Source organism: Psammomys obesus, unplaced genomic scaffold, assembly GCF_907164565.1.
Source record: "Psammomys obesus unplaced genomic scaffold, mPsaObe1.curated_primary_1811, whole genome shotgun sequence".
In the NCBI taxonomy this organism is placed as follows: Eukaryota; Metazoa; Chordata; class Mammalia; order Rodentia; family Muridae; genus Psammomys; species Psammomys obesus.
The window spans coordinates 1-26,843 of record NW_026593657.1 but is presented as its reverse complement, the minus strand read 5'-3'; the positions used below and the strand labels follow the sequence as shown (position 1 = coordinate 26,843).

The following is a 26,843-nucleotide window of genomic DNA, read 5'->3' as shown; positions in this document are numbered from 1 at the left end:
TTAGGTAAAGTATAGAAAACTAGCATTCATTAAAGGATTCCTTAAAGGCCTATCCTTATTATATTCATTCTAAAGGAATTGACTTAACTTCTTTTTATTTCCATATAGCACAAACCTGTTCCATGTATGGCAACTCTAATGAAAATGAGACTATAAGAAACCATTCCAGACTTTTGTAGAATATACTATAAAATAAATCATTTGAGATTGGATGTGGTGGTGCATACTTGCAGATAGCAACAGGAGAATCATAAGTTCAAGTACTATCTAGGCTACAAATGGCAAGACCTTGTCTCAGCCCCCTTTCCCTAGTTTCCCTGAATGCAACACACACACACACACACACACACACACACAGAGAGAGAAAGAAAACTCTTGCTATAAAAGTAATATACTCTGCCTATTGAGATGGCTCAGCTGGTAAAAGCTTTTCATTGCCATGCTTGACCTCAGTTTGTTCCCTGGAACCCACATGATGGAAGGAAACAACCTACCCCTGCATGTTTTCCTGACTTTCACATATATACCATGTCATGTATGTATATCACCACTCTCCCAGCTCCCTCACAATACACAAAATAGGTACAGTAGCTAGGTGGATGGATAGATGTAATAAATTTTTAAAGTAATACACTATAAATTCAATGAATTAAGCAATTCATTATTCACTATTTTATAAAAATGCTTTTCTCAAAAATGTTTAAAATTAGACATGTAATCATTACAAAAAGTACATTTTACATATATATTTCTCTTTTGTCCTTGGATTGTCTTTTTGATTCAGGGTCTGTGTTGCTGGAACCTTGGTACTGATTTCTATGAGTGTCTGCTTGTACCTGCCTTGCAAATTTGAATATTGACAGCTAAATAAACACATGCTTTTTGGGTTTTGTGTGTGTGTTTTCTTGGCATGATCCAAATTCTATTTTCTGCTTTATTCTTTTAAGTCCTTACTCATCATATGGATGCTCCACTTCATTTTCTGGTTCACTGTTGCCTTCCTTACAATCTTGGAGAGAACTTGTTTTTCCTTATTACTCTGAGAGCTTTTATGTCCAGCATTCTCTGCATGCCTGTATGTCCAATGTTTAGATTGGCCAAGTAGTTATGGCATGGCCTCTGAAACTACACTGCTGACTTCAAATCCCAGCCTTACCATCATCCCCTAGTTCTTTGACCCTGACTTATTTGACATCTTTGTATATCCGTTTTCTCAATCGTGAAATGAGGATCACAAAAGAACCTACTTAATGGGGCTGTTGTGAAAAATAAAATGTTTAATATACATAAATCATTTACTACAGAGACTAGCTCATAGTGCTATGGAACTGTTCACATATTTTCATAGTTTTTAAATATTACAGCATTAACCTCAAATTGCAGTCAAGAGCCTTCTCGTAAGTACTAAATTTTTCTTGGAAAAATGAACAGTTCATTTAAGTATGATTTCTGCACTTAGAAAAATATTTTTGGATAAAATACCGAGTTAAAAATATTGTTACTTTGAAACTTTTTTGCTTATGTGAGTAACATGGAAGTTTTCAATTTAATGATAAGAGACTAACAGCACTTTAAAATAATGCTATGTACGTTAATAGTTTTTTTTTTTTCCTTTAGCTATTCTTTTAATTAAACATTACTTCTTACAAGTCTTGGCAAAGTCTTAACAGTATCTCATGAAACCTTATCATGTGGCCTTACTATTTACTTTCTGATAAAGAGCAAGCTAAGAAAGTTAAGACCTCTGAGAATTGAAGGAGGTCTAAAAGTAGGTTAGAGGATACATGCTGTGTTCCTGAAATCATTTATATGCTTTACTAAGATTGTGAACTATTCCCTGAGCACTACTTCATGTGTGTGTGTGTGTGTCTGTGTGTGTGTGTTTGTGTACAAGCATGAGTATTCATTTGCAAACACCCATGCATGTGTGTGTGTGGAAGTCAGAGGTTGACATTAGGCACCTTCCTCTATACGCACTCCACCTTATTTTTTTACAGTTTAATTTTATTATTTTTAATTATGTGTAATTGTGTGTGTGTGTGCGCGCGCGCACACGCACGCACGCACTCCCTCCCTCCCTAGAGGCCAGAGGAGGGAACTGGATTCCCTGGAACTGGACTTAAGAGTTGGCTGGTTGTGAATTGCCAGTTGTAGATTTGGGTCTAAACTGTTCTCTCCAAGAACAGTAAACTCACTTAATCTTGAGCCACCCCTCTAGCCCCTCTCCACCTTGTTTTTGTGACAGGCTTTTTCCACTGAACCTGGAGTTCTTTGATTGGCTAGGCTTACTAGCCAGTGAAATCCAAGATCTACCTATACCTGCCTCCCAGCACTGTAATTACACCCACATATAGCTATGCCTTTGTTTTTTACAAAGGTGCTGGGAATCCAAGTTTACATCCTCATGCTTGCAGAGCAAGCATTTTACCCGCTGAGTCATCTCCACAGATCTTTTTTTTACACTTTCTTCACTTTGTATCCCCCCATAAGCCCCTCTCCCTCCCCTGCCGATCCCCCCCCCCCTCCCCCTTCGTCACGCATGCCCCTCCCCAAGTCCACTGCTAGGGGAGGTCCTCCTCTCCTTCCTTCTGATCTTAGTCTATCCACAGATCTTTTAATGCTTAGTAAAGGGTCAAGGATGGGAAGAATGAAAAAAATGGGTATTTTAGATAGCCTTCACTTTTTAAATTACATGACATAAATAGAAAAATTTTAAACTATGAATCATGACAAAAGGTAGTCCAACTTATTACAGCTTTAACTGTTTCTGAATTGTTACTTCTTCCAAATCATTAAGTACTTGAGTGTTTTTCTTATTCATCTGTCCATATATACTACATGACTAGGAGGATAAATAGGCATTGGTTGCTTTCCTCAGGCTTTTGTTTTACCCTACTCTGGCCATCAAATGTATTTTTCTAAAGTTTTACTTTCTTTGTTTTAGTGTGGAACCATCAGAAAATCTACAGTCCCTGATGGAGAAGAATCAGGCTCTGGTGATAGAGAATGAAAAATTAAGTCGTGGTTTGAGTGAGGCAGCTAGTCAGACAGCCCAGATGTTGGAGAAGATCATTTTGGTGAGGCCCCAAAATTGAAACACCACCAATTTAGTATCTAAAATACTTAACATGACTTATTGTAAAGGACATTTATACAGCATGGAACAATGAATACTTACACTTCTCCACAATTAATTTATACTAATCCCATTTTAAAATAGATTTGTCATTAAGAGTCCCCAAAAGAAAGAAGCAAATCCCTATTTTATTTTAATTCCAGCCCAATCTATCCATAATGCAGCTTGAACATCCCTTAATCTGAAATCTGAAGTGCTTCAAAATTGAACTATTTGAACATTGACATGAAAAGTTCTACATCTTACCTCATATGATAGGTCACAATCAAAAAGAAGTTGAAGAAATCATACTGAAAATATTATATAAAACTGGAGCAGGGAAGGTATGGCTCAGTTGATAGAGTACTTACCTGGCAGGCAGAAAGCCCTGGGTTTGGTTGCCAGTGCTGCATCACCAGATATGGTAATATACTCCTGTCATTCTAGCACTTAGGAGGTAGACGCCTGAGGATCGGATGTACAGCTACATTGTGAGTTTGAAGGCAGCTTGGGCTACATAAGATACTGTCTTAAACTGTGTGTACACTCTTTGACTATGTATAAAATGTGTGTGAGACATAATGATTTTGGGTTTAGACTTATGTCTCTTCTTTGAGACATCTCATTATGTATACAAACATTCCCAAATCTGAAAACCATTTGAAATCTGATGCAGTTTTTGGTCGCAAGAATTGTAGTAAAGGAATATTCCATATATGCCAAGAAACTAACTGTTCCTAATCATTAAGCTCTAAATTCTCTCACTCCCTTCCCTTAATGCTCTCACATTTCTTATCCTATCCTAACAGCTGCCATGGTGAAATACAACAGCTGGGGAAATAATTTGAATTAATTTTCCATATGGTTAATTTCCAAATAAGAGTTTTGCTACGTGACTGATGTCACCACTTTGAAACCCTACTTGTCTGTATGATTATAACCTCTTAAATCAGTGCAGGGTGACTCTGTCACTACAATTTTCATACTAGCCTATGTACAACTCAGTCTTTGCTTATACAGCTATTGCCAGAAGTAAAACAGAGTTTCTACCAAAATGTAACTGAACCTCCGTAAGTAAACACCTTATGCCTGAATGTGCTCTCTAATAAAGGAAAAGTAAGCTGCTGAAAGTTTTCTCTAGAAATAGCCAAATCCTACGGCCATTTTATTGCCCTTTACTAGTACAAGGTTAAAGTGCTATCTAAGTTTTATTTTCTATTCCAGTGACACATTTTATGTCTATAAAGTAGCTGTGTTTTGCATGCATGTGAGCATGGCTGACACACTAGATATTTGTTATTCTAGTCACATACCTATATGACCTTTATAAGGTTATTACAGTGGCTCCCTGATAAGCTTATTGTTTTATATCCTGTCAGAACAGTCTTTCCTAAATCTGTTGTACCATCTAGCTTCTTACAAATTCTGTGATTGAAATAATCATTCTTCCTAAAACATAGATGCCTTCTGCCCTTTCTTTTTCACTAACATTATTCTTGTGCCTTACCATTTTTTTCTTTGCTTTCTCTTATTAAAAACAACCTGTCATATCAGATAGTATATTTTCTTTAATCTCAGCTCAAATTGATGTGAGGTCCTTTCATGTTTTAAATGCTCTAAATCAATGGTTCTCAACATTCCGAATGCTATAACCCTTTAATACAGTTCTTCATGTGATGGTGACCTCCAACCATAAAATTATTTTCTTTGCTACTTCACAACTGTAATTTTGCTACTGTTATGAATTATAATGTAAATATCCATGTTTTCTGATAGTCTTCGGTGACCCCATGTGAAAGGGTCATTAGAACCCCAAAGGGATCATGATCATGGCCCACAGATTGAGATCCACTGCTGTAAATGCTGAACTAGAGAGTTGGCTCAGCATTTAAGAGCACTTGTTGCTTTTCCAGAGGTCTTGGTTTTGATTCGTCATACCAACATGGTGACTCACAACCATCTGTAATTCCAATCTCAGTAGTGCTCCAATCTCAGCAGTGCTCTCTTTTGGCTTCTGCAGGTACTGCACACACATGATGTACACACGTACATGCAGGCAAAACACTTTTATGCATAAAAAATAAAATAAATTGAAAAGTCTAAGAGTAATGTAGGAGGCAGTTCAAACAGCAGAGAATAACATGCCAGGAAGTATTGCTTTTCCTCAAGTCGCAAAATTCTTTCTGGAATCAAGGCTCCACATTCTACCCCATAGCTTGAGCTTCATGGCAAACATAAAACCCAGCTGCTTAGTTGTTATTTTTAGTAGCTCATGTTAACTTTAGGGCTAATTTTCATGAATGTTAAAAACATATTTCCCACTATATAACCAAAGCCCACTAAATCCTCTATTCTAGCAAAAGAGACAGCTTTCTACCTAGGTTTTTATCCACAGCAAGCATTATTAAGTGAGGCTATCAAGCACTACCACTGATGATTTCCTGGGTCTTTGTTGCAGACAGAGCAAGCAAATGAGAAAATGAATGCCAAGCTAGAAGAACTCAGACAGCATGCAGCGTAAGTTTCTTATAAGAGGTGTTTGCAATTTAAACGTTTTTCATACGTAATCTGGACTTTGCAGTATGATTAACCCTTGTGTTCTTTTCCTTGAATTTTTAGCTGTAAAGTAGATCTTCAAAAGCTAGTGGGGACATTGGAAGACCAGGAATTAAAAGAAAGCATAGAGATCATTTGCAACCTACAACAAGTGATTACCCAGCTATCTGTAAGCCAAGTAGGTGCATTGTATATGTCTCAATCATTTCTTGAGACATATACACATTTCTATTTCTATGAACTCTGCTGAAATAGCTAAACTGCTCTGTTTGAAGACAGAGATCATGAAATATTGAATATGCTCTGAACATTAAGCTTGTTACAGTAAAACACTGATAGGTGATATATATATATATATAAAATTGTACATAAATATTTATGTATTCTAGCAAACTGTGGTGGTGCAGACCCATAATCCCAGCAGTTATGAGATTAAGACATTAGATTAAGACATTATTTGTTTTCTCTCTCTCTAGCTCTCTCTGAAGAGACAGGAACGTCACAGGTTTAAGTCTAGTATAGACTTCATAACAATACTCTTTTCAAAACACAAAAGAACCACTTTTATTGTAGATGTGGTTGTTTGTAGAGGTCTTAGGTTTTTTTCTTCTAATTTATTTTTATGTTCATTGGTGGTTTTGCTTACATGTATATCTGTATGAGGGTCTCAGAAACCCTGGAAATGGAGTTACAAACCTGTGTGAACTGCCATGTGAGTGGTGGGAATTGAACCTGCGTCCTATGGAAGAGCAGTCAGTGTTCTCAGCCAGTGAGCCAGTGAGCCAGCTCCCCAGTCCTGGAGGTCCTGTTTTAAAAGGCTGGTTGTTTTTTTTTTTTTACATTTTTTAATTTATCATTCTGTGGGGTAAATTTATTTGTAACTACCTGATAACAAGATCATTCAAGAGATTTAAAAGTAAATTAAAAAATATATAGTATTATTAAGTTATGGTGGTCAGTTTAAAATATATTAAGTAAACTTCTCTAAAAAACTTGGACCATGTTTTACAGTGAGAAATACTATAGAAAATTTACAATCAAAACTATAGTTTACTTATCCAAGAAACAGGGCACAGTAAAAGAGAACTTGGGTTCCAGAGCCAAATATACTCTGGTTTGGAGCCAGCTTTTCCATGTACTAGTTATATAACCTTACTAAATGTATTACTCTTACAGGGAAATAATTGTGAGTGTCTTAGATTGAGGTTAAAGGCATTATCTCAGCTTATATGCTTATGGGGAGGACTAAAAACCACATGACTCCTTATATCAAAGTAAGATTGAGCCTTTGTAGGGTAAAAAAAAGAGGTATGGGGGGGGTCCTTGTATTTTGGCTCAGGTGGCAGTTTTTGTTGTTAATTGCTGTGAAACTCTTGTTTGGTCCAGCTTTCATGTCCCTTCATTTGGAATATGTTGATGCAATCCTTTTCTGGATTTTTATTGAGACTTTAAGGGTGTAGTTTCTGCCATTCATAGTAGGTACAGTCCCACAGCAAACTCCTTGATCCTCTGGCTCTTACCAGGTTTTCCATGCCCTCTTCCATGGTGTGCCCTGAGCCTTGCATGTAGGGGGTATTTTGTATATTTATTCATTGAGGCTGGGCTCCACAACCTGCAAAGAGAAATATCCTTGAAGAGGGTTGAAAAAAGCCCAGGAGGCCTCAACCCTATGTGAAGAACTGTAGTTAGCTAAGGAATGCTGAGAGCTAGAGAGCTCATCTTCTATAGGGAAGAGTATAGCTATTGGTTATCCAATACCAAATTGTCAGCCCTGAAAACATACATACAAATAATATACAGACTTAGCATGTTATATATAGAAGTATATATGTAGATGCATATATAAATGCTATATATATATAATTACACACACATATATATGTATGTAACAATAATCAATGAAAAAAGAGACCATGAATTTAAAAGAGAGAAAGGGGTTTGTTTATATGGGAGAGTTTGGAGGGAGGAAATAGAAGGGAGAAGTGGTATAAATTTACAATAATTTTTAAAAGAAAAGAAAAAAAAATTATTGAATTAATTACAACACTTGCAAGTCAGAAGCAGTTGGATCTCAATGAGTTTGAAAACAACCTGGTCTAGTAAGTTTCAAGCCACCCAAGGCTACATAGTGAGACTTTGTCTCAAATTTTTTTTTAATTCAAGAGCTAGACAGATGGACCCCACATACATTTTAAATTGTCCATGCTTGTACATATTCAACTTACACATATGCAATTTTAAATTGTCCATGTCTTATACATATGCAACTAAACTCTGTAAATAATCTTATTGTATATGATTCTACATTATCTGTATAGCTGAAGCTATGCAGATATCAAGTTTTTATCTATAGTTGCTCACACTTTGATTTATAGATTAGATGAAAGTACCAGAAAACAAAATTGGTACCAAATCACCACTTCCCAAATTTTAACAGTGTAAATAGTTATAAGCATTATAAATTGTTTTCAACATGGGAGGGTAGAAGGACAGGATGAAGATGTCATATGAACTGATTTCTGCTTATGCTTTCTTTCTTTGCTGGAAGCAGATGGTTTCTTCCTTCCACAGCCTAACATGGTATTTCCTCCATGTGGAAAGCTATAGCGTCAGCCTGTGTCTCCACTTCTTCTATTAGTAGATCAGTCAAACTGGTTAAAGATCCGTTCTAAAGTGTTTGTTTTAAGAGAATCACCCCTTCAGTCTCCAGTCATAAATGCCTTTACATTCTAAATTATGGGTAGTTTTTTCTTCAAAATGGTAAATTGCAAAAATCACATTCCATCCAATAATACTCATGTTATACTATCTTTGTGGTTAAGACATCCTTTACCAGTATTTAGAGGCAAGTGTGAGGCTATTTGAAATTTAGTCCTCTGGTGCCAATCTTGTGATATCATCCAGGCTTTTAATTTTAGTTCAAAGAGTTAACTATCAATGTAATTTATGTACATCATAAAGAAATGTATTGCTTCTTCCTACACATAAAATATTCAGTTTGACACTTCTCAGTGAAAAAAAGAATTACCTTTGTTATCAACTTCAATGCTACTTAAATATTATTTAAATAAATTCAAATTTTGTCAAATGAAAGGAAAAAAAAAGAGTATTCATTGCTCTTGCAAAGGATCCAGGTTTGGTTCCAGTTTGGGGGATCTGATGACTTCTGGCTTCTGCTGGCACCAGGCATGCATGTATAGACAAACACATAAAACAAAAACAAGTACATTTTTAAAGTGAATTTTCTCAAATGCTATGGGTTAGGATCACTGGCAGAAATGGTGACAACAGGTTGGATGAGGCAAAGACTGAAGAGAAGGACACTGCAAATCCTCTTAACAACTGTCTTAATGTTTTGTTTTGTTTTTTTAGATTTGCATATAAACATTTCTTAAGGCAAAGAAAATGCTTTGAAAAACAAATAATAATTGAGGTTTAGAAAAATGGGAAGATTTTACATACTTGGAGAATGGCTAGCACAAAGATAATTGCCACCACCTCTAATTCTGCTTAAATATATCAGAAACATCATATATTAAGAAAACATTATGAGTTTCCCCAGAAGTATGATATGATAATGTAGGGTGCAGAAGCCTGCTGGAGCCAAAATTTATAACCTCTGAAAATAAGGGCTCAGGATAGTAGTGCTTGTGGCCACATTGATGTTAGAGGATTTTCTACTTCTCTTTTCTCAGAGCTGAATCACAAGAAAGATGAAGGTAGCCTATGGAGTGAACTTAATACAACAAACCATCCCCACCGAAGATCTGGCAATAAAGCTCATGCCTGGTGTGCCTGTAGGCAGACCTGTTAGTGGTGGCTGGCTCGGAGAAGTTCTGTAGAATTGCTGTCTGCCACTAAAATGCTCTTGGCACACACCGTAGGAGCGTGCTAAAGATTGCCACAAGCTGATAAAGTTCTTGGCTCCCCTCCACCATCAGAGTTAAGAAAAGTAAATCTTTTTACCCAAGGCTCCTGCTGGACTCTTGAATCACTTTTCCTTCACTATTGTCTGGAGACCCTCCCAGTTACTTACATTTTTAAAGGCACAACAGTGTATCCCCGTGGCTTTTATTAAGACTCACAACAGTAAAAGAAAAGTGTTTCAAATGTAAGTACATGTGCCCTTCATTCTGAATTAAAACTATTTTCATTTTAAGTGGCAGGCGAATACCCCATTTTCAGTTATGAAGGCAACCATTGTTCCTGGACTTTCCTCCTGGGGCTTTTAGGTACCAGGCTGTACCGTTAAAATATAATTCAAGCAAACTTTCTTGTTACAACAACCTGTGAAGAAATTCAGGCAGTCATTTCAGTTCCAGCATAATCAAGTACTATTTTTGATTATATACCATTTTCCAAAACAGAGTTCATAAAAAGTGTTTTGCATGCCCTTTCCAAGCACATACTTCATTTTGGAAGACTCTGCTGTTTAATGTAAACAAAGCCTTTGAGCCTTTGTGACCCTGAGTTAATCATACCTTTTATTTAAATGGGGTTGTAAGTTTCAGCCTTAGATTGAACAAACAAGAGGAGAAAAGGACTGTTAGACTGAAATAAATTCTATTGTTACATATTTATATAATTAGAATTGTGAATACAGAATTGTTCTATGATTATACAAAACACATCACCATAGCCAGGAGCTGAAACATTGGCATTGTAAGTTTTCACTGGGCCAAAAGCCATCTAGTTTGATCTTGACCCTCTTAAATGTGCCAGGAAAAGTCTTTAGGCTGCATATGTTGTTGATGATTATAATCCCATAACTTGGGCCATGGGGGCAGGAGGACAGTGAGTTTGAGAGTAGCTACATGAGTTCCAGGCCTGCCAGAGCCCGCCAGCGGAGTCAAACAGTTCTTGAGTCAGGAGTGAGTACTGAAAGAAAATAAACCAACACACTGCACGTGGGATCTGCCCTTGAGGGCTTCCAGTAAAAAGTAGTTGCCTCGGTTTATTCATATAATCCCCTTTCAAGTCAGAGCAGAAGCACCTCAGTGCCAAGAATGTGTTCACTGGGAAGTCAAAACTTCTTTACCTTGACCACCTGTCTGTGTGATCCTCATATAAACAAAAGGTATGAACTTGACAGGACATCCCACCTGCACTCTGAAACAAAAGGAGGTAAACTTGGCAAAACGTCCTGCTTATCACTGACTTCAGGTAAAGGCCAGGGTGAAAATATGTCTTTCCCCTGAGGCTCAATAACAAAGCAGCCTGATGGACCATGGGATCCCCACACAGGTCTGCCTTTTTTTATTTTAAAAAGTGACTATAACTTAAGAGCTATGGACTAGAAGATTTTGCCTGTCTTAGGTTGTCTCTGTTGAAAGATATATTCTTACCCACCATTGGTACATGAATTCCTTCATTCATGCCCTGTCTTAGATTAAATATTCTTCAGAGAGATAGCACCCATCTTTGACTACCAACCTCCATCCACTACAGTAGACACTGGGGTTTAGTCTTTTGCAGATGAGCTTTAACATTCTAAAAGGCCTTGATGAAGGTTTTAATTATCACCGGTAGGAGACATGCTCCTAATAAGAGTAAGAAGCCAAGTTCAATACCACTCCATAAAAGTGCCTTAAAAGATGACCCCTTATCAAAATACCAAGCCTGAGAAACATTCACAGGAACCATAATAAAAGGCTGTTGAACAACCAGAACCTATTATTCATTTGAAAGCTTAGGACTACAGTTTATTTATATTGATGGCAAGAAACAAAGTTTGAATCTTGTATAAAAACATTAACATTTCTAAACGACAAAGCATGTCCATTTGAAAGCATAGAAATACAGTTTTAGTTTACATTGATGGCAAGAAACATTAAAGTTTAAAGCTTGTATAAAAAAGTTAACATTTCCAAACAACAAAGCATAAGGAGAATTTACATAGGCAGTTACAGGGCCTTGAAAGTGTTTCTGCAGCAAGCTTCCAATATGGGTCTGCTGAAAACCAGAATCAGACCAAAGTCCCATAGTCAGTCCTCTTTTTAATTCTTGCTAATTTTGTTGAGAATTGTCCTAATTACCAGATCAGTCAAGTCCAGTCACATTGTATCTAAGAGGTTTCTCTGCATAGCATCATTTCCCAGGAGCAGAATGAAACAAAGGTGGATCAGGAGCATAAGCCCAATACAGCTCTCCATTCACCATTAAGACAGAATTCACCATGGTCAGCAGCAGGAACATCCTCCTTCAGGTGCACATCTCCTGCAAATCACACCAGCCTCTCTGTGATCCACCTGGCTCCTTCTGCATCCTGCAGAAAAACAAACATGCTGTCTTCCACATATTAATACAGGGTCGGGGCCCTGCCATAAACTAGTAATCGGATCTTTCCATTTTATTTTGGCATAATTATCTTTGGTATTAGGGTGCTACAATCAATCAGCCATAGAATGGCCTTGTATATCCACATTCAAAAAATTTAAAGAGAGCATGGTTAATATATTTCTGTGGTGTTTGGGGATGTAACTCACCCTTTTTTATTTTTATTTTTTTTGCAATTGGTTCTTAAGAGATCCATAGGCGTGCTCCACAATTCCTTGACCTTGAGGATTATGTGGAATAGCTGTTTTATGACATATTCATTTGCACATGCAAACGGTGAAATGTTTGATATGCAGTACTATTATCAGTCTTTATAATGGAAGGAATACCAATTGTAACGAAACATTTTAAGCAATGACTTATAACCTGTTTGGTGGCTTCTCCTGCTAAGGGAGTTGCCATGATAAATCAATTGTTATGTGAACATTTTTTAGTTTTTCAAAATCTGGGATATAAGTAATGTCCATTTGTTGTTTGGAATGGTTCCAACTCTAGGTTTTAAGTACATTAACCTTGTTACAGATTTTAAACATACCCAATGACCAATAATCTATAACCAAGACATATTGAACATGAGAAACTTACAGATACAAGACAGACAGATATTCTCTTGCTAAACATTCTCTGATAATTGCTTCCAGTCCCCTGGGCAGAGGGGGACTTCAGTTGAAAAGGACTCTAACAGACCTTGAGTAAAAGGTACCATAGGACTATATTGAAAGCATGCAGTTTTCAATCCTTTTAATTGTTTAAAAGATATAAGTATGTGGAATCTCACTATATCACCCTGTCGATCAGGTTGCTCTAGATTTGGAAAACCATAAAACACAGTTATATCTTCTTTGTTCTGCCTAGCTTGTAAAGAAACTTGTAAAGAGGATACAGTTGCCTGCACAGTGGACAAAGGAAAAGGTCCCCCTGTCTTTTGAGCTACAACTGTAGCCATCCCAGGAGGAGGGTCCAAGCCTGCAATCAATGAGGGAGTTGGAGTGGGGGATTGAGCTTCATTTTCCCTTGTAGTTAATTCTCCAGTTTTACTATTTATTTTCTCCAAGCCCCATTCCAACTTTTAAAATTTCTTTTTGCCAAGACTTAAGTTTTTTAACAGTCATAGCCTGAATCAGAGGGTATCTCTCAGAATAATATTTAGCTGCTTCTCGCTCCAACTCTGCAACTTCATCATGACCTAAACCATCCTCAAAGTCTTCTTCTAACAAGAAATTATTATCATCAGGAGGGACATATAGCTCTTGTGGAGGAGCCAATGATTTAATTTCATTTTGTCTTAAAGCCTCCCATCTTTCTATCCTCTTTCTCTCTAAGCCTGGAAATTTCACTTTCTCAGTTCCATGTCGCATATGCAGACTATCTCTAATTAAATTCCATACAAAAAACATGAGGCTACTGCCTTGTCCTGTTTTTACTTTCATATTTTACTCACCGCGCCTTTTTACTTTATGATCTGAGCTCACCAACACCCGCAGTGTCCTTTATTGCTTCCCTACATCTCAAGTCCCTGTTCAGAGGGGCCAAACTGCCAGAGCCTGCTGGCAGAGTCAAACAGTTCTTGATTTGGGAGTGAGGATTGAAAGAATATTAATAAACTGACTCACTACACATGGGATCTGCCCTTGAGGGCTTCCAGTAGAAAACTAGTCACCTTGGTTTACTCATATAATCCCCTTTCAAGTCAGAGTAAAAGTACCTCAGTACAATGAATGAATTCACGGAGAAGTCAAACTTCTTTACCTTGACCACCTGTCACTGTGATCCTCACACAAACAAAAAGTTGTGAACTTGACAAGACATCTCACCTGCTGTCTCAAATAAAAGGAGGTAGACTTGGCACTACTTATCACTGACTCCAGGTAAAGGCCAGGGTGAAAACATGTCTCTCCGCTGAGGCTCAATAACAAAACAGCCTGACAGACCATCAGCTCCCCACACAGGTCTGCCTGAGCTACATTGCAAATGGCTGTTTCAAAAAAAGGCCCTCAAAGAAGGCAGTGTTAGAATCCCTTATAATCTATGATAGTTATATAAACATACTAAAATTTAAACATGAGAGAGAAGAAATGGTAACCATTAAACAATTCTAGATTGGTGCTCCGTGTTTAAAGGACTTAAGTGTGCCCTATACCGGGAGCCTTGCCAGTGCTCTACATTAGGATGAGAAAGAATGTGGAAACACCTCAGCTTCTTTTGAGTTCCCTTCGATCCTCACTGGCTAGGAACTTCTGAGCAGAGCAAGGGGAATGCTTTACAAACAGCATTCATTAAAGCACCATATCCTGACCATTAAGGGCTCAAGACTGCAATAGCTGTGTATTGTTTCACAGGGCTGATACAGACACTGCGTGTTTAACCCTAAAGTTCTCCATTGCTTCAGAGCCAATGATTCTTTCCGCTCCGAACTTCTTTACCATATGAGTTCCTGAGAACAAAACTTTCTAAGGTTTCAGAATCCCTGAAGCCTAAGCAGTGATGCATATGTTAGAGTGCTAAGTAAAGGGTAAGTTTCAGTGATGGGAACAGAACTGCTCAGGCGACTACCTATAAACAAATTTGCCCTAAGAAGTAGTTTTCGGTTACCTTTCTAGGTGTTTGTTCCAGTGCCCAAAAGGATTAGCCACTCTCTAGGAGGGAACATGCCCTCCCCAGGTGCTTATTCTTTCCCTCATAGTAACTACCTGCAGCACTTGCATAGGATGTGAGGAGCAGAGGCCAAGGGACATGTGTATGACTTTATGCGTCCATGTTTGTCTCTGGCCTACTCATCTAGGACATTAATTTCCTCGTGGAGTGAGAGCGTACCATCTTGACTGGCTGTAAAATAAAAGCCAAAACCAGTTCTTCATTCTATGCAATTTCCTGATGCACTACAATTATTTTTTGTTTTTTTTTTTTTTTGAGGGTATGTCCATGGGAGTGCCTAAGCGTGTACATTAATAAGAGTCTCAGTGATAGAAGCATAAAAATAAAGTGTAGCCTTCTATAAAATGGGTTAAATTTTGACCCGTTAGGATGGTTAAATGTTTCTCTTTGGCTCAGTGACCTTTGGATCTCTTAACCACATGTCCTTTTTTCTCCAGAGACTACGCGGTCACCCTTTGGATAAAAGAAAGACCCCTGAGTGGTGGAAAATGAAAGCACATAGCTGTTAGGGTGTGTGTGTCTACAAAATCAGCCCAGTACCACAAATGACTTCTGCACATACTTTAAAAATATCAACTTAAGAAATAAAATAATCAGCATAAACATCTTTTGTAAATTTCACTTTGATATTTTTTCCTAAATCAAAACTTTTTTTTTTTTTTTTTTTTTTTTTTTTGCTATAGGATGAAACTGTTTCTTGTATGACTGCAACCATGGAGACTGCAGTGGAAGCAGACACTGTAAGTAACTGATGTCTTTGTGTGGAACCTGGAGCTCTCACTGCTGCTCCCTATGGCTTCCTGTAACTGATCAGTCAATCAAATCTGGGAGAAAATCTGTGATTATTGCCATTATTCATAGAATGCTGTGGAAATCTAAAACTCTTTAGAGTAAATCTCAGTTTCATAATACTTCAAACAAGGATTAGCTCTGTTTCTAATACTCGAAGTGCTAATGAGCAGCTGGACTTCTCCAGAGCATCCTGTTTTATTTTTCAATCTGACTTACTCATTTTCTGTTAGGTGCTAGTTCTGTATCAGTTACCTAGTAAGTTAAAAACAAGGAAAGGCACAAATTAGATAATTATGACAGTCAAAAAAGCACTGCAGGAGAATGTCTTCTGAATATGATTTTTCTGTGGATGGGGTGGCCATGAACTAAAGGAAAATGTTTTGAGTGTTAAGATCACAATGGTAGAAAAGGTATATCTGCTATTGACTTTGACTGAAGGTTATACAGTAAAGTAAAAAATGAAAGTCTAGTGAATGGTTTGTTTGAGGCAGCGTTTTACCCCTGAAATGAGTATATATTGGTAATTTTCTTAGTCTGAATGAAGCAAGATAGGAGATAAATTAGGTAATAAAAGTCAGCTGTGTCAGAATAAATGACTTTTCCTATTTCCAAAGTGACAGTTCCAGTTTCCTTTCCTCTTCAGGGACCTCTTGAGATGAAACAAAAGTAAGGATTGTTTGTCAGATCAATATAAGAAAGAGCAAGGACACATGTATATTAGAGAGCATTATAAGAGCAAGAGAATAAGCTCCAGAATTAACTTCAACTGTTTCAAGCAAATCTATAAGTAGCCACAGTAGTGGAAGAATACAGGTACTGCTGATTGAAAAATGGCTGTGGGGAGTGAAATAGTACCTAAGTAACTCCAGCTTCTTGGTTCTCTTGCAAAGCTGTATGGGGAATGGAGGGATTTATTAGAATGTTTTACAGGCTGTGGTCCAGTTAATCCAACAATGGCTGCTTGTGAACATAAGATCCAAGAATACAGTAGCTGTTTAGTTCACAAAGCTGGATGCTTCAACTGGTCTTCGCTATATGCCAGTGAAAGAATGGTCTTGCTAGTGAGGATGAGAACAAGCAGGCAAAGAAAGCAAGCTTCCCTCTTCCATATCCTTTATATAGGCTTCCAGCAGAAGGTATGACCCATAGTAGAGGTGGGTCTTCCCACTTCAAATGATCAAATTAAGAAAAAAAATATATCCCTCACAGGTGTGTCCAGTCATTTTAGGTTTTAGTTAATTCCAGGTGTAGTCAAATTGACAAACAAGAATAGCTATCACAAAATCATTATCTTTTCCAGCAAGCGAAAACCAGAGCAGATACAAGTGGGTCTTCTGATGTTTTCAGCACTCAGCATGCTCTACGTCAAGCTCAGATGTCCAAGGAGCTGATTCAGTTGAATAAAGAACTTGCATTGAAAGAAGCCCTAGCTAAGAAGATGGCTCAGAATGACAACCAACTACAGCCCATTCAGTATCAATACCAGGTAAAGTGTCTTCTAGGTTAGCAGTTGGTCGTGTCTATCATTTGCTGAGGGAAAACAAACACACACCACTTTTGGTAAGGAAAAGATAAGTGTTTCTCCATTGTCTTCTGTTTCTAGTGTTGTTATTAAGAAGTACATAAGCTCTTGAGTTTTTTGCCTTCTGTAAACTCAAGAATTTTTTTTTCTTTCTCTCTGGGTATCATTTACTCTTACAAAACTAAGCTTCTTATTTTCTTGGATACTGTCACTTCACTACATTTTCTTCAACTATCCTTAATCAGCTATTGAATCTCTGAGATTTCACTCTACTTTTGTTACCTCCTCCCTTCTAAATCCTTGTCTTTTTATTCTATTCACTAGATTTCCTTCCACTTCTAGTGAATATTTTTATTTGCCTCTTAACTTCTAAGATTTCCTTTTGATGTACTGAAGAGTTCTTGTTAACAGAAACCTCTTTATGGATGTAGTATCTATTACTAAGTTTAGGAATTAAAATGTATAAAAGATTTATTCTCCCTGCTTTGTCTCTTTTTTCCACATTTCCTTTCTTTTGTGTGTTTTATCTTCTCTTTCATTTAAGAACCTTTCCTTAAATTTCTGGCGATTTTGGCTGTTTGTAAAAATGTAAGAGTGAGGAACTAAAAGCCAATAAGAAGTTCTCTATACATAGGTTTCTCCTGGGCTAGTCAGTTTCTTTGGGAAATCTTTTATTCTCTGCCTGGAGGTGTGTGGGCAGAGTGGTGGGAAAGTTGCAGTCTTTCTGGTCATGCAAGGTTTTATTTAATACATGTCAGCAGCATGGTTCCTTGTGACTCCTTTTAGCTGTATCTGGGCTCAAAGTCCAGCCTGAAAGTTTTACTCACTACATAAAAGAAGTCTCTACTTCCTCTCTCTGCTTCCATGGTACAAACTAGGTTGTTTGTTTGGCATTCATCCTTTAGGCAAAATATTTTAACTTTTTCTATTCGGGAAGTCAGTTACAGTTTGTCTCTTCCCAAAGTCTCTTGATATATCTTAAATACTGCCTACTCTTCATCCTTGTGTATTTTACAACTTTTTGCATTATTTTAGTAGGATTGCAAGAGGAAGGTTAAGTTTAGTTGTCTGTGTTAACAAGGTCAAATGTGTTTTGATTTTTTTTCCAGGGTCAATAAAAGTTTACTAGTAAGTCTCTCTTCTTATACTACCTGGAAACATGGGAAACAAGTTCCTCCAGAGTACTTCCTACTCTATAAGGAAGTATAAATAATGAGGTGTAACTATAGATACAGTAATATATCTAGTCTTCCCTCTCTAAGAACCAAATACAAAAGAGACTCTTAATAAAAAGTAGTACTTTTGAATCACATGTAAATCATCTCTCTTTCTAAGAAATATTGAGGTTTCCTTTTTTTAAAAAAAACTAAAAAACATGTGCATATGTGTGTACCACTGAACACGTGTTTTATGGCCTGAATGGTACTTCTACCGTGGAATCAGTTGTGCTAAGGTCTTGACCCTTTTACAAAAAAACTACTGCACATGAGATGAGTGAATGTTAGTTTCTGTTCAGTGAAGGTTTTTGTCAGTTGTTGTGAACCAGGACTCAAATACTTTAATAATTTCCTCTATGAAGTTCGTAAGATAATCAGTGACTAAATGTGGATATGATACTGTTTTTTACCAATTAAGCTAGTGACAATTTTGAAGTATTGTGATATCACACATTAGTAAGGCTACAACTTAACCTTAAATGGCAAGAGGAAATTGAAATAATCAGCTTGGATGATAATGAATGTGTATTATATGTATAGTATATATTTTTATTTACATATGGTTATATATTGCAGACATCTACATATATAACATTTTCTACTTAAGATGTAATGCATGTATTTTATATATGTAAAAGTTTAGATATGTAATATATACACATGTAAATAGGGAAATATCTGGACGATCAATACTAAGCTATAGTTCCTTCTGAAAAGAAGGTGCTAGAATTTTGGCAAGCCTAAGACAGTCAAAGAGTCTTATCTTTTATATGTGTTATCTGGATTATTTTTTCATAGGAAGATAGTCATAATTGAATATAAATGCATATTTACATACTCTTTATTTTCTTTTATTACCAACCAGTTTAAATATGCAGGTTACCTGTAAGCAATGCTATTGACTTCCATTGGTTATATGGAAGTGACTTGGCCTGTTGTATGGAAACAGCTCTAGCAAATTTATAAGTCTTCTTGGATACAGCCCCTAATCTGCTTTTGCTTCTTTTTGTCTGTCATGTACTGATCCTGAGCCTTCATGTAACTTTGGTTCTCAGCTACTCAGCCAGTTTTCTTTCGTTTTGGTAATGAAGACAAAATAGAATCTAACCAAAGGGATTTTTTTTTATAGCCTAGAAAGCATCCAAATTTCAGTTTCTAAAAGTCGTTGCCTAAATGCATGTAGAAGTGCAGTTGCTATCGAACTGATAAGTTTGAAAGTTCCAATGTAAGAATACTGAGGGCTGAAGGCCCATTTGGTAACATATTTACTTAGCATGAATGAAACTCTAGGGTTGATCCTTAGCACCAATTAAACTGGGTTTGGTAGCTTGTAATCCTAGTACTTTGAGGCAGAGGCTGGAAGATCAAAAGTTAAAGGTCATCCTCAGCTACATAGGGAAGTTCTGGCCAGAAAACATCTTGCTTCAAAACAAAACAAAAAAACAAGTTACGAAGCTCTTTAAGATTATAAAATGTCCTTACCATTTAATCCTGTTTTATCTTCTTAGCCACCCTATAAAGAAATATTAGTGAATCATGTCTGTCTACTTGTTTGTTTTGAAATGGAACTCACAGTCTGGCCTCAAACTTCTGGGCTCAAGTGCTTCTCCTCCTTTAGCCTTCTGAGTAGTTAAGACTCTAGTCATGCACAAGCACCACTACACCTGTCCAATGTTATTTATACAGGTAGAGAAACTCAGGAGACCCCGAGAGGACCTCCAAATCAAGACTTTCACTAGAGAGACTCCAAAGATTCAGCCAATAGTCATACTCACATTAAGATTTATTAGCGAAAGGGTACAAGCAAAATGAGCAAAGAGAAAAAAAGCCCACAGACAAAATCCAGAAGAAACCAAACACAAGCTTCCAAATATCCTCTCCCAGTGGAGTCACACAGAATATTTTATTCTTTCATTTATGTAATTATATGTGAAATATTCTTTACCAGGAAAGACTCAACCCCCTGACCCTAGGAATCCAGGGTCCATCATATAGGCTCTCTTTGTTTTGTGCATACTATAATTCTATACCCCCTGAAAGAAGATAGGCATTCTGGGATAAATTACAGTATTTGCATAGTTTAGTCATAAGTGAACCACTGTTACTAGTCAAGTAAAAAATTAGAGTTTCCAGGCACAGGCCAAAAGACAACCTCCAAGAAGCCCTTTATTGATAGTGGTGTCAGAACTACTATATTAAATCTTTTCAGCATAGAAACTAGGACTAAGAGGGATTTTCTATGATACACTTAGTGTTATAGTTAAGATTCAGATCCAGGCCTTTGAACTTCAAGTCCAAATATATATATATATTTGAACTTCAAGTCCAAATATATATATATATATATATATTTTTTTTTTTACACACACACACACACACACACATCTTGCTACCACACACATCTTGCTACCACACAGCTTTATACTCCTTCAAGTAAAAAAGAAATATTTTAGTGTGTATTTGATAAAAAAGTGTAATGAAATTCATAAACCCAGATGTGGAATTTCTGTAACCTTAGCACTTAGGAAGCTAAGGCATGAGGATAGCAGAGTCCAGCCTAGCCAATGAAAAAAAAGCCTTGTTTGTTTTTAAAAAAAATAAAAGGAGAGGGAGGAAGGAAAAATTAATAAAAGTAATTCTTGGGCCAAGCCTGGTTATACATAACTTTAATCCAAATATTCAGGAGGCAGAAGCAGGCGTATCTCTATGGGTTTGAGGCCAGTTTGCAAGTTCCAGGCCAGCCAGAACTATATAATGAGACCCTGTCTCAAAAAAAAAAAAAAAATTAATGGTTCCTGGAGACAAAACATTGAAGCAGTTCTCTTCCTATTCTATATAATCCTTTTTCTCTGACCTGTAATATTTCTAGGATAACATGAAAAATCTGGAATTAGAAGTCCTCAGTCTACAGCGGGAAAAAGAAGAGTTGTTTCTTGAAATTCAAACGGCAAAGAAGGATGTCAACCAAACCAAGTAAGAATAAAGTCAATAAATGCTAAGCCCCTGCCATGTGTAAGATGATTTTGAGTGAACAGAGAAGTAGAAGACCTAATCATGCCTCCAAACTATTTTAACATAGTCGGTAGGAAAAAGAATCCTAGACACGAAAAAAATTAAATAATCAAGACTTTTTACATTTTTTAAAATTATGTTTAATTATGGGGGGTGGGCGGGTATGTGCACACGAATGCAGCTACCCATGGAGGCCAGAAAATGGTACAAGATCCCCTGACAATAGAGTTACAAGTGGTTGTGAGCCACCCAACCTGTGTGTTGGAAATTGAATTCAGATGATCTGCAAGAGCAACATGTATTCTTAACTCTTGCACCAACTCTCCAGCTCCAGTAAAATGTCAGGATGACAATAAAAAATGCTGTAACATAGCAAATAATTAGTGCCCAAATCAGTTTTTAGCCATGACCAAGAATTACTTTAAGAGTAAGTAAGCAGTATTTAGAGTTCACAGGCAGGGGCTATTGATTCAAGATTTACAAAAAGTTAAATGTAAACTGGCATTTGGAAAAAAAAAATCTTAAGACCTCCTAGACAATTTCTGTGCCCCTGCTTGTGAATAAAGTTAATGCACAAGCTAATAATTAAAAATCAATTTAACCCCCCTTGATTCGTTAAGAGTATAACTAAGACAGATAATCAGAACCCTTCTCTCTCTTAGACTTCTACCTTAGAAAGAGCCTAATTTGCTTTTATGATTATTTTCAATTTATATTGACGCTAAACCTTATGTTCTTTAGGGTTATATTAATTGTTTGCTTTCTGTCTTCACCTTGTATAATAATCATCATAATTATTCCTTACAGCTAAGGAATGAGCTATTTCAAATATACTCTTTCCCACCACTCAGTGGCCAAAGGAAGTCAGCTTGCTTTTGGCAGTGAGTGGTGGGAAAGAGTATATTTGAAATGGTTCATTGTTGTGTACTCAATGATATGTTGTTTTACTCTGATATGAAGCTCTCATTAGTAAGATGCTTTTGATTGCATGGGTTATAACCATTATTTTAAAGACGATTCTATATCAAAGTTATCAAGTTGGGAGTCCTGTTACATGTTTTAGAATATGCCATTTCACTCCTATTACACCTGTGTTTAGGTTGAGTGAGCGCCGTCGCAAACGTCTTCAAGAGCTGGAGGGTCAAATAGCTGATTTGAAAAAGAAACTGCATGAACAATCCAAACTTTTGAAGCTGAAGGAATACAGTGAGCATACTGTCTCAAAGCTGAACCAGGAGATACAGGTAATAAAAGCTGAACCAGGAGATACAGTGACTATTACAATGTCTGGAATCTAAATTATAAAACTTTGCTTTGACCTTTCATTTCTATTTATGCACATAGAATTTTAATGTTACATCAAAAAATTAAAATATGTCAATATTTAGTGGCCATGTTCTGATAATCTTCCATGATCACATGCCACAATTTTGTAAAATAGAAGCAAGATGTCAGACATCTAGAGGATATTTTAAGGTATGTGAGTGTTCAACTTATAACATCAGGACAATGAATACAGCTCATTTACACTGCAATCTTTAGAATATTAATAGTTGATAGTTGAATTTGTCTATGGTCTTAGAAAATAATTCTTTAGAGCCACCTTTAATCCCAGCACCCAGGATGCAGAAGCAGGTGGTTTTTTGTGAATTCAAGGTCAACCTGATCTACATAGCAATTTCAAGGCCAGTGGAGTTGCATCCTGACACGCTGTCTTTAAAAAAAAAAATCTTCCTTACTTTATTGAGGGGCTGGAGAGATGATTTAGTGATTAAAAGCCCTTGCTGCTCTTCCTGAGAATCCAAATTTTGTTCCCAACTTCCAGATCAGGTGGCTCAAAACCTCCAGCTCTGGGGGATCCAGCACCTCACTGACAATCACAGGCACATATCACATACACACACATAAAAATACACATATACAAAATAAAAAAATAAAAACAAATCTTAAAAAAAAAGAAAGAAAATCGAGACCCAGTGGTGCTCGTCTGTAATCCCAGCACTCTGGGAAGCAGAGGCAGGTGGATCTCTGAGTTCAAGACCAGCCTGGTCTACAAAACAAGTCCAGGACATTCAAGGATACACAGAAAAATCCTGCTTTGAAAAAACAAATTAAAAGGAAGAAGAAAATACTTCCTTGAAACTCTATTTGTCTAAAGTAAATGTAGGGCAGGATTTAGCTTTTTGGAATATTTCTCTTACTTTTTGAGTCTCCATTGATATAGTCTATACGTGGAAGCCCTATGTAAGTCTAGCAAAAGGTAGCAAGCCTAATCAGCATTTGTTAGTGACCTTCTTAGCTTAGCTCTGGCCTTTCTCTCCTCTTTAATGGTTATTTTCTCCATCTTTACATCAGCTGAGAATAAAGTGCACATGACTTATACACTGATTTTGTTTGGTTTAGTTTAGTTTTGGCTTGGTTTTACAGATGATGAAAAACCAGCGAGTACAGTTAATGCGTCAAATGAAAGAGGATGCTGAGAAGTTTAGACAGTGGAAGCATCAAAAAGACAAAGAAGTAATCCAGTTAAAAAAACAGGTAAGTTAATTAAAGCTTCTGAAAGGCCCATATAATGGGCCCCTGTCTGAGCTAGTAATACCAAAGAGTCTATTTATATATCTGATGTCTCCAGAAGTGTGACATTCATGAATTGAACCGCTTTCTGTTGAGTGTCTACCATGTACAAGGTGCTGTTAATTAAGTACTATGGGAAATTGAAAGCTGAGTAATAAGTGAGCTCTATCCTTGAACAATGTTTTCTCTGTATAGGAAGATGCAATATGAATACAGATTTCTTGAATAGAAAGAATAAATGATTTAAGGATTTGATGCAAAAGGAGGCTAGTGAGATGGCTCAGCAAGTAAAGGTGTTTGCTGCCAAGCCTGACAACTTGAGTGATTCCCCAGAGCCACATAAAGATGGAAGTATAGAACTATCACTACAGATTGTCCTCTGGCCTCCACACATGTGCCATGGTATATACCTCCACATGGAAATAAATAAATTAAATAATTTTAAAAAGAACAACAGACAAGAAAAATAGTCACTTCAGAAAATAAAAGCAGTAAAGGAAAAACAGGACCAAAAAGAATGAGACATAAAACAGAAGGCAAAAGATGTACATTGAACCACATCAGTTACATTCAGTGTTGCTGTCGGACAATTTCTATACAGGGACACTTTCTGCTTACCTCCAGTGATACTGTGCTAGAAACAGAAAGATCTTAAAAAACAATTCAGCAAGCTCCAGGTGCTTCTAAAAAAAATCTAAAGAAATAAAAGTGTCACCAGGGAATATATACTCTTCATGTCATGGCAGTATGTAGTTCAGTAATTTGAAAGAAAGAAAAAAAAAGCACTTGCTTTAGCAAAATCATTTTAAAATAATATTTGTTTTATTGGGCAGAAGGAGGAGAGCAGCAACAGCTCAAGAAGTCAGTTTTCTGCTTCTACTATGTGGATTTCAGGGATCAAACTCAGGTCATCAGGTGGCAAGCATCTTCTCCTACTGAGATTTCTTGCTGGCCCAGCAAGATATATATTTGCAGGTTTATTGGAAGTATATAAATGCAGGTTTATTGGAAGCAGCTTTCTGCCACCAGAAGGCAGGGAGGCAGGGGGTGGGGGAGAGGAAAGAGAAAGAGAAGGGGAGAGAGAAGCAGGGAAAGAAGAGAGAGCACCCAACAAGATTTTTGGTATAACATTTTCCAGAAGGATTTTCAAAGTGTCCATGTGTGGGTTTTTGTCGGTTTTTTTTTTTTGGGGGGGGGGGGTGTTTTGCTTGTTAGTTTAAGCTTAACAATGGACAAAACCAAGCAAAACTTTTTATATATGGTATTTGGGCAAAATATGAGAAGAAAAAACATAGTATATTATAAAGTACAAAATAACACTTATCAAGACAACTGAGCAATTTAGTGGAATACATATGTTATACACGTAAAAACCACAAATGGAAACCACAGTGCAATATCACCTCATATCCACTGGGAGAGCTGCAATTAAAAAAGAAAATAACAAAGTTGGTGGTAGTGTAAACTTACTAGTGGAATGTAAAATGGTCCAGCCACTATTCCTTAACATTTATGTATCTCATGTATATGTATTGTGTGAACACACATGTGCCATGGCACACATGTGGAGATCAGAAGACAATGTACAGTAATCAATTATCTCTACATGTGAGTCCCAGAAATTAAACTCAGGTCAATAGGCTTGGCAGCAGGTGCTACCACCCTCTGAGCTATCCTGCTGGCCTAACTAATCACTTTTAAAAATTGACCATCTGTTAAACAGAGAGTTACCATAAATTCAGTGTTCATGAGACCCTTCAGTCCTCAACACACACACACACACACACACACACACACACACACACACACACACACTGTCTCTAGTCTTCAAAATACACACGTCACACAGAAAAAAACATTTGGCAAAACCCAACATTCTTTGATGATAAAAAACAAACTTAAAATCTGACTTCCTGAATATGATAGTGTATGAAAAACCCACTGCCAAGATTAGAGTATACTTAATGATAAAAAACAGAAAATTTCCCAAAGATCAGGAACAAGGATGTTTGTACTTGTTGCTTCTATTAAACATTGTCCCATTGGTTCTAGCCTATAAAGTTGTTTGTAGGCAACATGATCAAATGTACAGAATATTTCTGTTAACATTATCAGTTCAATAAAGGTTACAGGGTACATAGTAAATATAAGAAAATAAGTTGTTGGGGTTAGAGAGGTGACTCAGTGGCCAAGTGCTTACTGCTCTTGCATAGGACCCAGGTTCAATTCCTATCACCTACATAACAACCTTCAACTACCTGTAACTCGAGTTCCAAGAAACCCAGTGCCTTCTTCTGAGCTAATCAGGCTCATGCATGTACATGGTACACATAAGTTCACACAAGTAAACACATGTCCACATAAAATAATAAATATTTAAAGTAGAAAAAAATATTTCTACATACATAAAATTAAAATAATTTAATTTGGAATAACCTCAATACAAATACTTAGGAATAATTAGCAAAAGAACTTTTCAATTTTCATGCTGAAGACTACAAAACATTGAATTTTAAAAAACCAAATAAAGGAAAAGATAGTTCATATTCATGGGTGGAAAGATTTTATATTCTAAACACAGACCATCCCTCGGATTTATTTGCAGATTCAATACAATCTTAGTCAAAATTTCACTGATAAAATGCTTGCCCAGCATGTATGATGCCCCGACTTCAGTCCCTGGTACTAGAAAGCAAAACCCATCTGGCTTTTTCACAGAAATTTAGGAGATAATCCTAAAATCCAGATGGAAATATAAGAGTAATCAAGAAGAAAAGGCTACAACAAATATGACTAATAATGCACAAACATAGACACATATGAGAGGATTAGAATTGAAAGTCAAAAGTCATGCACTTTATAGTCAGTTGTTATTGGAGGGCCAACATCAGGGATTGAATCTGGAGCCTTGCCCATGTTAAGCATTCTGCTGTTGAGCTACATCCTCAACCCTGATTTTACTGGGTTTTTTTGTTGTTGTTGTTTTGTTTTGTTTTTTTGTTTGTTTGTTTGTTTTGTTTTTTTTTTTTTTTTAGTTTTTAATGTTTAAGATTTATTCTTTGGT

General features: G+C 36.7%; 1 protein-coding gene across 1 annotated transcript; it reads left to right on the top strand.

Moving 5' to 3' along the window:
* Positions 1 to 2,944: 2,944 nt before the first annotated feature.
* On the top strand, positions 2,945 to 23,743 carry LOC129684188 (chromosome-associated kinesin KIF4-like; the record flags this gene model as incomplete). Its single annotated transcript, XM_055617261.1, has 8 exons — positions 2,945 to 3,077; positions 5,574 to 5,632; positions 5,735 to 5,849; positions 15,346 to 15,402; positions 16,755 to 16,940; positions 21,063 to 21,166; positions 22,305 to 22,449; positions 23,633 to 23,743. Coding segments are annotated over 8 exons (910 nt in total), but the record flags the coding sequence as incomplete, so codon positions are not given.
* Positions 23,744 to 26,843: the final 3,100 nt, after the last annotated feature.